The 13,694-nt window shown below is 38.8% G+C and overlaps 3 protein-coding genes across 5 annotated transcripts; all 3 read right to left on the bottom strand.

Moving 5' to 3' along the window:
• Nucleotides 1–295: 295 nt before the first annotated feature.
• On the bottom strand, nucleotides 296–3,454 carry LOC113758627 (protein DETOXIFICATION 33-like). The gene is made up of 8 exons (XM_027301399.1): nucleotides 3,347–3,454; nucleotides 2,826–3,167; nucleotides 2,062–2,603; nucleotides 1,887–1,973; nucleotides 1,716–1,772; nucleotides 1,390–1,628; nucleotides 1,104–1,309; nucleotides 296–605 (listed from the first exon to the last, which is right to left on the bottom strand). Exons 1-8 carry the CDS (start codon nucleotides 3,452–3,454, stop codon nucleotides 504–506), a joined length of 1,683 nt encoding a protein of 560 aa, XP_027157200.1. The 3' UTR covers nucleotides 296–503.
• Nucleotides 3,455–4,665: 1,211 nt separating this feature from the next.
• Nucleotides 4,666–9,101, bottom strand: LOC113763174 (cytochrome c biogenesis protein CCS1, chloroplastic). 2 transcript variants are annotated; one of them, XM_027306912.1, is made up of 8 exons: nucleotides 8,438–9,098; nucleotides 7,991–8,210; nucleotides 7,540–7,651; nucleotides 6,464–6,736; nucleotides 6,077–6,342; nucleotides 5,542–5,698; nucleotides 5,345–5,428; nucleotides 4,666–5,246 (listed from the first exon to the last, which is right to left on the bottom strand). In XM_027306912.1, exons 1-8 carry the CDS (start codon nucleotides 8,958–8,960, stop codon nucleotides 5,091–5,093), a joined length of 1,791 nt encoding a protein of 596 aa, XP_027162713.1. In that variant the 5' UTR covers nucleotides 8,961–9,098; the 3' UTR covers nucleotides 4,666–5,090. The 2 variants fall into 2 exon arrangements, with proteins under 2 accessions (XP_027162713.1, XP_027162714.1); XM_027306913.1 differs by having other exon boundaries at nucleotides 5,086–5,246; nucleotides 5,345–5,363; nucleotides 8,438–9,101.
• Nucleotides 9,102–9,649: 548 nt separating this feature from the next.
• On the bottom strand, nucleotides 9,650–12,490 carry LOC113762135 (E3 ubiquitin ligase rnf-5-like). 2 transcript variants are annotated; one of them, XM_027305429.1, is made up of 3 exons: nucleotides 12,326–12,490; nucleotides 11,170–11,316; nucleotides 9,650–10,616 (listed from the first exon to the last, which is right to left on the bottom strand). In XM_027305429.1, exon 3 carries the CDS (start codon nucleotides 10,603–10,605, stop codon nucleotides 9,943–9,945), a length of 663 nt encoding a protein of 220 aa, XP_027161230.1. In that variant the 5' UTR covers nucleotides 10,606–10,616; nucleotides 11,170–11,316; nucleotides 12,326–12,490; the 3' UTR covers nucleotides 9,650–9,942. The 2 variants fall into 2 exon arrangements, with proteins under 2 accessions (XP_027161230.1, XP_027161229.1); XM_027305428.1 differs by lacking the exon at nucleotides 11,170–11,316 and having other exon boundaries at nucleotides 12,326–12,489.
• Nucleotides 12,491–13,694: the final 1,204 nt, after the last annotated feature.

The following is a 13,694-nucleotide window of genomic DNA, read 5'->3' as shown; positions in this document are numbered from 1 at the left end:
CTGTCAGCTCTGGAAATTATTGATAGATAGTAAAAGAGATTGGTTAAAACCTATTCGCTAGCTAGTAAAAGCAAGCAGAGTTTGTTCACTCAACGTCATCCGTGTTTGTTCCAGCCGTTCAAGTATCTTAAAAAGCAGCAATCTCTTAAAGATAGGGAGCCTTTTCATACCGTCCGTACATTTGGTTTGGGAAGACGGGGGGAGGGGTGTCTTTCAACTTTTAAGATAGAGAGAGCTGCACGAGAAGTTGTCACGGATGATCAAGTTTTTTTTCATTTGCTTGCACCTTTTCTGATTTAAAAGTCTTCGACCGACTCCGGCTACAAAACTCAGAGAGTATTTTCAGTGAAGGAGACGTGGAAACAAAATAATAATGATAAGTTGGGCCCGAAGAAACCCTGCTACTGAAGCCTAGAGGAAAGAGGATCCAAGCAATGGAATCAAGGGAGATTATACAAGTTGGAAGGAAGACCATTAGAGCTGCACCTAAAAGACTTTGAGCATTAGCAGGAAGTCGGAGCATCCAACATCTCAATTGCGTCAATCTCATCTTGGGGCAGCGGCGTTACTGCATACGACCTCACCCGCTCTTCTGCTTGCAATGCCTGCACCAGAAAACACCACCTACTTCACCTACTCCATTCTTTTCCAACAGTAAACAAGCAAACGACGCATGCCAACTTTTGCAAATTTTACTGGATTGTGTTTGGTACTAAAACAATTTAGTTAGTAGTTAAATAAATCTCGTCGATATGATATTTGTTAATCAAACATCATGCTATCAAGTAATTTTATTGAGATTTTTTTTATAATAATTGTGAGTCAGAAATTGTGTTAATTTGTTTCATGAGTTTGTGAGTTGATGTTTGAATAACATAAACTCATTTTTGGTTTCAATAAAATACAGAGTCTTTTGTAAGCCATTTTTTGCAACACTAATTAAGGTGCTGTTACTTAGTTTATGTCCTAAAAAATTACTTTTTGACTATCAATATGCTCGATCGCGTGTTGAAAAATCCCAGGACAGAATTTCTTTTCCAAGTCCTCTCGTCATTTTCATGGATGAAAATCAAGTAATGGAAAGTTAAAATTGCAATCCGAACCTCGTTGCTCCAGTTAGCCCGGAAAACGTTCACAACCAAAATGACTGTTTGAAGCAGGCAACCGGCTAACATCCCTGCCCAGATGCCTTTTACGCCGAGTTTGAATTTGTAACCCAGCAAGGCACCGAAAGGAAGGCCAAATACGTAGTAACACCCAACGTTCACCAGTGCCACTGAAAACTGCCACCCTGCTCCAACTGCCACTCCTGCAATCCCAAATTTCAATTTCGGTTTATGATTCGCCAATACATAAATGTCTAAAAGTCTGGGCAATTCAAGCTGTTACCATGAAGCACAGGTTGGATGCTATTGAGGAAGACTGTTGCTGCTAGGAAATAGCCTAACTTGGATGTCTCCCTTATGACCTCAGGTTTGTCAGAAAAGATCCTGGGGAACTGTCCCTTAGTTGCAAGAATTATGACCGTGAAAATTATCCCAAATATCGTGGATGTGGTGACGGCCACCACGGTTGAGAATTTTGCAGCTTTTGGGCGTCCAGCTCCAAGTTCATTTGAAACACGTACGCTGGAAAATGTGATGCAAAAAAAAAAATTGTTAATGCATATTAATACATTGCTTTGCGATCTTTTTCTGATTGGGAAGATCTCTTACCTAACGGCTGCATTGAAACCTAGAGTGATCATCAACGTCCATAGTTGCAAGTTCATGCTGCAACAGCCAAAGAAAGAAGTGTAAGCAAGCACCCACATTCTGAGGCCAAACGGCCAACCACCTTTCCAGTAATCACTAAGAAACAAAAAGAACCAAGAAAAAGGCACTAACCAGATTGATACAGCATCTACTGCAATTTCCGGATTCTTTAACCAGCCTACCATAAGGATCACTACAGTAAAATACCAAAGCTCCAAGCTGACAACATCACAGAGGATAGCATCAGTATATTTGTGAAGTCAAAACGAAGTATCTTTAGCATTTATGAAGCCAAAAAGGTACGGACCATAGCATGATAGCTGATGCAAGAGAGAACTTGACGAAAGAAGCAAGTTGTTTGAATGCTAATGAAGAAAATCCGGTCCATGCTTCAGGGAAAAACCCTCCGACGACGTATATTATCTGAGCCAATACCATAAGCCACCAAGAGATGTTTCCAGCAACAGCCGCACCAAGCAGGCCATGCCCAAGCATCGTCACAAAAATCCAATTCAACAGAACATGAATTCCCAACATCACCAATGAAATTATCGTCATGACCCATATTTTGCTTTGACCTTGAAGAAACTTCTGTATCGGGAAGTTCAATGCATATGCAAACAATTGAGGAATCACCCACAGTGCATACTTCCCGGCAAGATGGGAAATTCTTGGATCTTGGTGAAGCAGCTTTAGCAATGGTGCTGTGAAGATGTAAAACGGTGATAACAGCAATGCAGTAACTAAAGTAATTATGCAGGATCTCTGCATGTACACCCCAAGCATTTCAAATTGTCCTGCTCCAACAGCCTGACCACAGAGGGTCTCAAGGGCACTTCCCATTCCTAGCTAATACACCAAATACAAACAGAAGATATTATTGCAAGTCCAACCATGTTAAAAAAAAATGTTTTAATTCAAAGCAAGAGACAAATGAGGAGTTCGTAATTTCATGTGAATTTAGAACAAGACTTCCCAGCATTTCCACAATACAATCTCTTCATTCTAGAGACACAAATTTTGAGATGCAATGCAACACACACATGAGAGATGGTGTCAGATATGACGTACCATTATTCCATATACAAAGCCTTCAATGACATTTTGCACAACGGAGACAGCAGCAAGCTCGACTTCCCCCAAATGGCCGATGAATGCAGCCGTGACAAACTCGAAAGAAAACTGAGCTACCGCTGTAAGTATAGCCGGAGCTGCAATCTCCCACATTTTCTTCGATTCATTCCAGCTCCTCCCACAAATCTTTTTCCCACCAACTCGCTTTCGCTGCTTATCTTCCTTTTCCTCTATCTCAAGACTCATTATTGGTTCCATTGCAGCACTAGAATCCGTTTCTTCCTCAGCTTTCTCATCAAATATATGCATGATGCAAATAATTAATATAATGGTTTCTGTCTGCCTTTACGATTAAGCTGCAGACAAAAAAAGAAAAAGAAAAAGAAAAAGCTGCAGACAAAATAAGCAGGTAGCACCTCCCTATTATGGGCTCTGTTCTAATTTACGTTTCTTTTTTATCAAATGCAACTCGCTTCCCACGAATATCATAACTGTTGATGACAGATGAAGTCAATCACCAATAAAGCAGTCACGCATGGTAGACTGGAGCAGAATACAGGGGTAGGTTTGTTATTCTGCATTCGTGCTACCCCATGATGATCATCATTGAGGGTAAGAGCCCCCATCGACGCTTTCAACTCCAAGCATCCTACCAGTTCGACCCTAACGTCATCACACATCATTATTGTATAGTTTCTCAATTCACATGTACATGAACACCACCAACTAAATCCTTCTTTTTTTAAAAAATAATAATAATAATATCCCTGCTTCACTGAGGTTGGTTTGGTGATTGTCAATTTGTCATGTCTTGGCAACTACCAAACTTCATAGTTTAAGGTCAACACGGCAATGCATTCATGTGGGAATAGAGAGAGATTTCAAGGGATCGGGTGCATGTCTAGCTCTGAATCCGTCATTGGCAGTGGAATGTTTCGGCATGCTAAGCGAAGAAGTCTCCTTTAGAATTTGATGTCCAGTTAAGGATAAGAGGAAGAATTGCATTACTACATACATATTCGGATTTTATTAGACTGCTACATATACACCGACAAGCGATGGAGTATTGACTCGCAATACAATTTCTTGCTTTTATATTAGCAATGTTTGGTGAAAAGTATGATGACGATGCAACCACCATTGACCTCACCAACTCTAGTCTTTTATGCCTTTGTTTGGTCGGAGCTGTAATCCATAGAAAAATGCTGAATCGTGGCTTTGTGTCTGTTGATGGGTATTATTTGGAAAACTTGTTTAAGAATGAGATTAAAGTCTCGTACTCCGCATATGTCAATGATTCCACAAAAGCCAAGTTGTGCTTGTCCCCAACATCCAGAAGTCAAGCAAAATTTGGCATTGCCAACCGTACCGGCCCGCATCCGCGACGTATTACATTTTACAACATTGGAAAAGGGTTGCAACACTTGCGGAGAAGATAAAACAGTTCCATAAATTGGTTTATCACCTTTTTGTCTCGAGATGTAAAATATTTTGAGCGCTGCATGAATGTGCAAAACTATGTGGACTTTAAACACTTGAGAGTAGGCATTTTACCGCCAGCCTCCAGCAGACACCGCGTCTTGATGTAGGCATAAGAAACACTGTGTCCATTGCTGCTGCTCTGTGTGTGTTTTTCTTTTGGTTTTTTCGGGCGCCCGGGGGGGGGGGGGGGGGATGGGGGATGTTCTGGCCGTTTTAAGAATTTCTACAAAAGTGAAAAGGGGAATGTTAACGCACCCTAAACCAAATAAGCCTGCAACAAGGAACAGTTGATGGACCAAATGCACGCTGCTACAAGGGAAAGGAGACAACAGAAACGGAATGAAGTATACGCATGTTGGATGAAAAATAATTTGCTGCTTATTCACATATGTATGACTAATGATATTAACTATACAATGCAAATAACCTAAGTAAACCAAAGACTTCAAACCAGCCCAACACCCCACATGAAAGATGCCTGAGATTAAAGAATATTGGTATACAAATTTGATTGATCTACCAGTGTCAAGAATTTGCTTCATGAATCATCTGATGCGAAAGTCAGACAAGTTGACAAGCATACTTTAAATCCTTGGGATATGTGACGAGAGTGAAAACAATATCTGGATTATCTTCAATCAAGCTCGATGCACCAATATCTTGAGCAGTCAAGTCAAACCCTATTGACAATTTCCTGCATCATATTCCTAATGCAGTGTGTGTGCATTAGCTGAAAATTTCATCTTAAGATGCTTCTTTGTCCCAGCGTAGAGTGTTACATCAGCCACTGATAACATCAGATTGCTTAGGAGAAGATGATTCAACTAATTCAGGGACTTGATCAAGTAAGAGATTCATCTCCTCTGGAAATTCACCTTTTGCACGATTTGTCTTGCCTCCAATAATCACCTCTGTACCGTCTTGCAAGGCCCAAATCTTCGAGAATGGATAACATATGAAACAAAAAAATGAACTTGCAGGATCAGGATTATAAACCATATGGATTGCCAAAATGTCATAAGCCGAATCTTTACCTGTGAGTGAGATAAAAAACTGATGCAAGTTGTGAGCATTAAAGCACCAAAACCAGCATAAACAATTGGCACCCCAGGGTCAGTCTATATTGAAACAGGGATGTACAATAATTATGAAAAGAAGAGGAAAAGAAAAATATATCAAAAAGAAGACAAGGCAAACTCCAAACATAAAAAGTTGAAGGCAAGTTAATTACCTTTATGTCCAGCCCAGTACTACCAATTGCATCAACAATGACAATTTTAATGCCATCTATGTCAATTGGGAGCTTTGAGTTTGGCCGTCTTACTCCAACAAACTTTCCTTGTTGATCATAGAGGACAATTGACTGGAGATCACGAGCTAGCATTGATCTGAATATTCAGAGAAAATGTTAGAACAAAGGAACTTTGTATGCGGACAATATCAATTGAAAGGCAAATCTTGGTTCCTAACAACACATCTCCATAATAACAAAGAGAAAATGCAAGTCTTATCTCCTGCATATGACTGCAGCTAATTCCCCCTTTGATGCAATTTAAATGGTTTCAAGCTTTTATCAAAGGTTATCCAATTAAAACAGAGTAGAATTCAGCAAAACCCCCGTCCAACACTTTAAGAAATAAGTAAAGAAAAAACTTGCTTCCTCATAGTACGGGCATTTTTATAGGGGAATATGCTAAATGATTTTCCAAAAGAGATACAAAACTAGAGATCTCCACAAGTTACATGTACTAATAAAACAAACATACATTCCCTTCACATCAGGAGAATTAACATCTCCAATAGGCAGGAATGTTCCATAGAGTTTCTTGTCACCATTGATTTGAAGAGGTGCCATTGCCAAATTGAATGGCCCTTCATTATCCTTCAATATTTGAACTGCTGAAAGACTCCAGTCTGTCTGGTATATAGTGATTCCTCCATACCTCAATGGATCATTCACACTTATAGTTTTCCTCATCACCTCCTTGCCATTGAGGTCAAGTAGTGAAAGGTCAGTGTGGAACTGTCTTACCTATTAAAGAAACAAAAAGATAAAAGAACAAATTAGCTGAATTGGATAACAGAAACAACTAGCTAGGCAAAAAGAAAATTGAAGAAATGCTTTTGTTTCTGTTATTTAAAGTGCAGACTACCTCTCCACTGTCATAATAGTCCATGTAAAACCTATTGACATGAACTTCTGTGTTGAACGCCTCTGATGGCATAGATAAAAATCCACTGGGTCCCAGTACATCTCCTACAACAAAATTTAGGCCTTGTGGAACTGTTACCGATCCTCTAAAGCTACCAGCAGAACTGAGAGTTCCTCCGGCCATTATCAGCAGCAGTGCTAAATGTACTCCAATTGGAGCAAACCGACCAGCCAAACCCTTAAAGGCATACAAAGATGGTCCTTTCAAGAATACCTGAAGAAACAGACAGTTGCAAGGATCTAGTTTAGTATCAAGGAATCGATTCAAAGAATTTCAGACAAGCAGGATGTAGAAAGTGTCACTAAGAGAAACACCACACAAGTCTAAAGAAGTCCAAATTATCAGTACTTTTCAAACTTACATGTTAACTCAGCATCTATGAGCACTTCAAAAAGTTATCACAAATCTCAATTGAACAAATGTGGCCACTTTCTTTTAACAAAATTGGAAGCAGTATTAATCACTGCAAACTAAAGTCTCTGGTTTAATTTAAATGTAATTTTAAATCATTAAAAGTTCCACTAATAAAAGGTAATTACTTTAGATGCTTCTGAGTTCAAAAGAGATGCTATAAAAAATTTCTCAACAATATCTTACATTACCAGAAGTTTGAACACATCAATCATTGACACTATCGGCACCTATGAAATAATGTCTGCCTTGCTATCCTTCAGGTACACAACTCCCTGCCCCCAACCCCTCTCCCCTTTTGGGATGATGTCAGATTTGAACCACATTAGAGCAAGGGAGGGCAGGCTTGTCCTAGATATCTGCTTCGGGGTGAAACAAGAACCTTGCAGTATAATTTTAAAACTGATAAATCTCATGCCCAAGGGCAAAACAGCAGAATCGTATATAAAATTTGTCAAGTAGAGGAGACTACATGATGCATGTTCACCAACTAGTCTTCTCTAGGTTTTCGGCCAGCCCCATGTTATGTTTTTATTCTTCTGCTAATATGACTTAATAAGAAGTACAGACAGAGGCAAGAAAGAAAGCTAAAGAGAACATCAGACCTCATATCCAGCTCCCATCAGAATGACACCCAAATCCTTAATCGACGCTTGAGGTAGAGTGTCAGTGTATTCCTGCTTCCGAATCACCTCAGCCGAGTATAAGAAAGACCATCTGTTAAACCAAACCATATGTAATCAAGTCTCTCTCTATTTGCAACCTAGCTAAAAAGGCAAGGAAAAAGACACACAAGGGAAATCATTTTGTTTGCTTGTTTGACACACGAAACAAAGAAACATGATCTTTGTTTTTGCAAAAAGGAGTTTGGAGTTTTAAGCAACTTCATTGGAAGTAAATGAGCAGAAACGTAAAGTAAAATCCATACAGAGATATACTTGGTCCTTTTTATTCTCCTGTAGCCTATTTGAGTAAAAGATGAAAGCTGTTTCCTCTTAAGACCTCCCGAAGAGAAAACACATTACCCAACTTAATATAGTAACAGAGAAATCGGACCTTCTTGCTACTCTGACAAGGGGGATCTGGGTAGTGTACGTACAAGCCATGAGTGATGCTCCCAAGAGAACCAAAGTTCCAAAGAAAATGGGGGACGTAAACATGTGATCGAAACCAAGGGTGAGAACCCATCTCCACGTGAAGAATCCCAGGACAGGATTATCTTCAGGATACTTGCGAAAATAAAAGTCCGGGGTCTCGCCTTGATCAATCACAGTCCCTGTCAGAAAATGACCACAACAATACTTATAGCTTGTACCCCCCCTTTTTTTCTTTTGGATATAGATTCAGAATACTCGCAAGTATAACATTTAAATTGACTGGTATCAGTTCAGTAACTGACATTGGAATATCCAAGTTAGAAATAACTGAATCTGATGCTGCATCGTATTAGGACATCAAGAAAAGGAAACTTGCTGGTAAGAGAGAAAAATTTAGTGCAATTACCCAAAGCCATCAGGGCAGCAACAGCGGCCATTTCTGCTAGAGCCAAAGGCAAATTAGAGAGAATAGCCAACACCCTCCTCCAAATACTACTCTTCCATGACCCTCCAACCCCTCCCAACTGGGTCTTCCGAGTCGCCGGTTGTCGGGTGCCGCCATTACTTATTCCAGCGGGTCCCTCCTCTGAAAGCGAAGGCACCTCATTGGACTCCGGGACTACAATCTTGCTCTTCTTATCCCCCTCCTCCTTCTTCTTCTTCTTCTTGCTCTGCGTCAAAACATTATCTTTCGAGGTTTCGAGCTTATATGATACGGTAAAGCCCAAAGCTAGACCGTTATTCCTGCAGCAGAAACTGTACCTAATTTGTGAATTCCGGAGCGAGAATGGAGGCTTAGGAAAAAAGGGATAGTAGCCGTAGTAGCAGCATCTTGTTTTGGTATAACAACTAGTAGTGCCATTCTGAAGTTTAGATAATGGAATAGATTGGGATTGGGGCCTGGACGAAGTCAAGTGGAGAGAAGCCATTGATGCAAAAACAAGCTGCTACTACACTACACCATGCCTTCTTGACTTCTTGCTGCTGCTGTTGCAGCTTCGGCAAGACTGGAGAGGAGATTGGGTGATGTGTAACGACTTTTAACCGTAAAGTGGGGTTGGGGCGAGGATGGGTTGCAGGTAGTCATGGCCTGGGGTTTGTTTGGGAGAAGATATTTCATGTAATTATTTTTTTTAAACCAGTTTAATTGATTTAAATACCGCTGTAGTGTTTGAATTTGGCTCAACATTTTTATTGAATCAACTCGTCATGGAATAGAATTCATTTTTTATATAATCGAATTTCTAATTACATGCTGCAGGTTCCAGATTGGTTAATACCCTAAATATAAGGGACCACAACAACGCTCGACAAAATGTTTTTATCCAAACAACTTCAAAAATTACTGCTGATTTAGTAAGAACTGCCTTAGTTATCGTTTGGGATTTTTTTTTTAAAAAAAATGTAGGAACTCTGCCTTTCACTAACCCAAAAAAAAAAAAGATAAACAAATAAACAAGGATAATTAAGATTTATTCGTTCTTTCAAATTTTTACATAAATGAAATTACAAGACCTGCAATTGGTTCTGAAACCGAAATAGAATAAAGTTTATGTAGAGTTACAATGCAAAATTACCTTACTTGAAGGAGAGTATAATAACACAGCCATAATCGGAAAAAGAAGAAGTCTGAAGTAGTAGTGACATTAACCAAATTGGTAAATTCAAAGCTAATTTTCAAATTTTCTTAATTTTCCAACAAGCAGCAAGCATTATTGTAATCATCTACGTTGAGTCGAGGGAAAGCAAAGAGCACAAGTCAAACGCTGATTCGATATGAAATGCGAACAGAGGAGGATGTCACTTTCAGAACTAAGTCGACATTTCGACCACAGATCAAGCAAACGTGCGTGCATTAGACAGTTCTCTCGATATACAATAGCATGACTACCAACTTCTGAAATCGAACGCCTAAAAAATTAGACGCAAAAGTATTAAGAAGCCAGCAAGCAGGGCAATTATCTTCCAAAACACCAGTTTCCCCTCCACTTGAGTTGAATGGTGATGAAAACCATGAGAGTATCCTCCGTGGAATGAACTAGAAAACACATAGGGCACTCCTGTCGTTGCCCCATAGACAGTGGCATCATGCATTGCATGCATCTGAAAACTAAAAACAGCTGGAATAATGCCAAAAAGAGCAGACAGCGTTAGGTTTCCAAACCTTGCAGTTGACATGGGATCCAACTGATCTTGTCTGAAGTAGTTCATATTTACAGGCGGAGCTGTTGGTGGTCTTTGCCCAATAGGCCGATTTGGAATATTAACTCCCGATATTTGGAAGGGTTTTGAATCTGATCTTCCTTTGCCCCTTCCATATATAGGAACCAGTTTCTCCTCAGCTATTATGGCTTTACAAACCGGACATTCGTGAGAATACGAATGAACTTGCAGCCATTGGTACAGGCAAGGCCAGCAGTAAAGATGGCCGCAAAGTGTCACAACGGGATTTTGAGCTAAATCAAAGCAGATATTGCATTCAAAATCACCAACATCACCAGCCTCATCATTCTCATCAGTTGAGTGAGAAGTATCCACTGATTCACTAGTCCCACAATCCATATCCACTACCATGAATCTCAAAACTGCATAGAAACAAAATTAAAATACTTACTAAGGCCTTAAAATTCTGGCATAGGGAAAAACCGGTTCAAAATTAAGTAAACAAATTGACGTGTGAAACTAGAGCAATGAAGGGCATTCCAACAACATACATAATAAACTAAAAAACCACAGCCATGCTAAAACATGTCAAATTAGCAATATTTGTGTAACACACAAATATGCACACATCTCAACATCATGAACCTTAGAAATCAATCAAGCCTTAGGACGTTGATATGTAGGAATTTGCCAACAAAACAGTCAAAGAATAGTATGGTTTCACATTGGAAAACCAACCCCAAGAAGCAAGCTACGTGCTAAAATTGCTGGTTCTAGATGATCAATCACTCTGCCAAGAAGTGGTGACTAGGAATTCTTGTTCTCCTAAATGCACTAGTATCTGTTCTAGGCATCCATCTCAAGCTATACTGAAACTAGACGGCTAAGGACAGCAAGGAGGAGATTATCAGTATCTGAAAAATCAATAACACGAGAATGAAACACAATGGTTATCAGAAAGACAGAAAAGCCAACCTCATTTCAGTACTAAGAAGTGCTCATACGTAGCCTAGCAGGGTAAAAAAAGCAATCACATAGTGCACTTTTCTCTGACACTATCCATCTAGATATATCACTCTTGCTCTTGAACCCCAGCCTCTTTCCACAATTTTCCCAGAAAACCTGTCTCACATGGGGGAAGGATTTCATAACAACCTTTTTGAGTCTGATTCACAAAGATAAGCATTCAAAAGTAGTACTGTGCAACTTCAAGGCCTGAAAGAAAACAAATTACGCAACTAAAGATATGCATTGTAAACTTTTCCAGTCCATATATCTATAACACCAATTGAATCTTCTGGCAGTTACCCCATTTTGATCATCACCAGTCCTAAAGACAAGGAAACTCATTAAATCCTCATAACATTGCATAGGATTCAAAGCACCAAATTGCTGCAACCACCTGATTCCTCACTAACTAAATTAAGGAAGTCTAAAAGTGAACGGATTGTTGACGTAGCAAGCGCCTTTAGACCTCAAGTAAAATCCATTTAACGTCCTCATTAAAGTAATCAACTGAATATCACCATTGCTAAGGGATGCTAGCTGCCGGGCAGAAATACAACAATCAACTCAAGTTTACAGACACTGAGAAGATATTCCAACCCAACTACCACTTTCATTACACCAAATTCATCCATACAATACGTAAACATCATCAAAGACCGTTTCAGAGGCTATACATGAAAATAAACATAAACCATGACACCCACTAAATTATAAACAATCAAAAAAAGAGCCAATAAGATTTGAGAATAGCATAGCCCAGTGGTTAACCGTCTAAGTCCCTCGTATACAATCAGGGTTTGATCCCAACAGTCGCCATGATGACTACCACTCCCTCCCTCCTACCCCTCCCCTTTTAGAAAATATATTAAAAAAAATCATAGTGATAATTCTAATTATTTACACTTAAAACTTAAGTAGCAGTAATTTGATCCGTAGCAATCATCAATTGCACCGCCCTGAAAGAACGGTTTCCAGCAATTCCGAAATTTTCGAAAAAAAAAATCAACAAAATCTAGAATCCTGCACTAAATTTGATTAATAAGAGAATAAATTAGCGTAACAGATAATTTATGTGAAGCCCAGAGATCGAAGCAGAAAGAAAATAATTAAGTGAAAAACTTACTCAAAGGGAAAGAATCCTCTAGACAGATCCAATCTGAGAGGCTTATCTATTTCAGCAAATATGTACTTCGACAATCGAAGTAGGGAGAAAGAAGGGAGGGGACTGGGGAGGGACCGAATTGGTTGGAACACATCTTTTGGAGGTTAAAAGTTAAAACTAGGGGGTTCCTGCGGGAAAAGGGCATTACGAGAATGGTCCAGCTGCCTCAAGAGAAAAAGTATTTTCCAATTGTATTAAGTGGCTGCCCTTGTGGGGCTCTCTTTCCCACATCGGTACTGGAGGTTTAGGGATGGGTAGATAAGTCCCTCGGGTGCCTTTAAAAGTTGTCGGCTTTTGAAGGTTGCTCGAGGATTAGGTTTATTTACTCGAGAAATAAAATTGGAAGTCATAAATTCACCCACCTTCATGCTTGATCCCCACCCTATGCATGGATTAATTAATATGAATAGTTTTCTAACAGTTGCTATTTATTTGGACCTTGGAGTAATTTGCCAATGCATTTATTTCCTACAAGTAATGTTACTAATGTATCTTATAGATAGATTACTTATGGCATATGGCACACAAGGGGAATTAGATCTTTTACATGAGGTGTGAGAGTTCTTGGAGGTGAGAAAAGTAGATTTGGTAATTAAATCAAATCACATTAAATTTTGTATGTCATTTTTATTTTAGTGTTCTTGATTTCTTAATAATTATTTGTTTCGCATTTAAATCCCAAGAAACATTTATACGTAATCATAAACTACTTGTAAACTTTATCTTTATAAACTTGAAAATAATACTTCAAACGCATCTAAATATTCTCTCTTCATGAGTATCACACGAACAATTCTTGCATGTAAAGGCAAATAAATAAATAAAAGAGAAGGAAAACACGTGAAAGAGTTATCCTTGACGGAGAAAGATTTGAAATTATAATTGAGGGAGAACCACAGGAATTGTAGCTAAATTTTATGAAGACTAAGGACATGGATGTCTAGGGTGTCAATTTAACCCATAGCTCAATGAAAAATGTCGCTTCGGTTAACTGACTTTTGCCTAAAATCTAGAACGGTTTTGCTCAAAATTCTCAAAATCTGATTGAATTTGAATTTCAAAATTTGCTAATGTGTCATCTATCCAATGACAACGTATATAAGATTTATCTTCTGTTAAATGCAAACATTGCCCATATGCAGGACACTTTTTCTCATTTTGATTTATCACTCAAATTTGACATAATAAAAAAATAGTCTTGAAACTAAAGATTGGGGCTTTCCACTCTTGTTCCTTAATGACATTGTTAGAGTTCTTCTACCAGTATTTCTAAGAAATAGAATTGCAATTTGAAAACTTTTATTTTCTTACTGCTAAATTGAAAAGTTTT

This window comes from Coffea eugenioides, chromosome 2, assembly GCF_003713205.1.
Source record: "Coffea eugenioides isolate CCC68of chromosome 2, Ceug_1.0, whole genome shotgun sequence".
NCBI lineage: Eukaryota > Viridiplantae > Streptophyta > Magnoliopsida > Gentianales > Rubiaceae > Coffea > Coffea eugenioides.
This window is presented reverse-complemented; position numbering and strand designations above follow the sequence as displayed.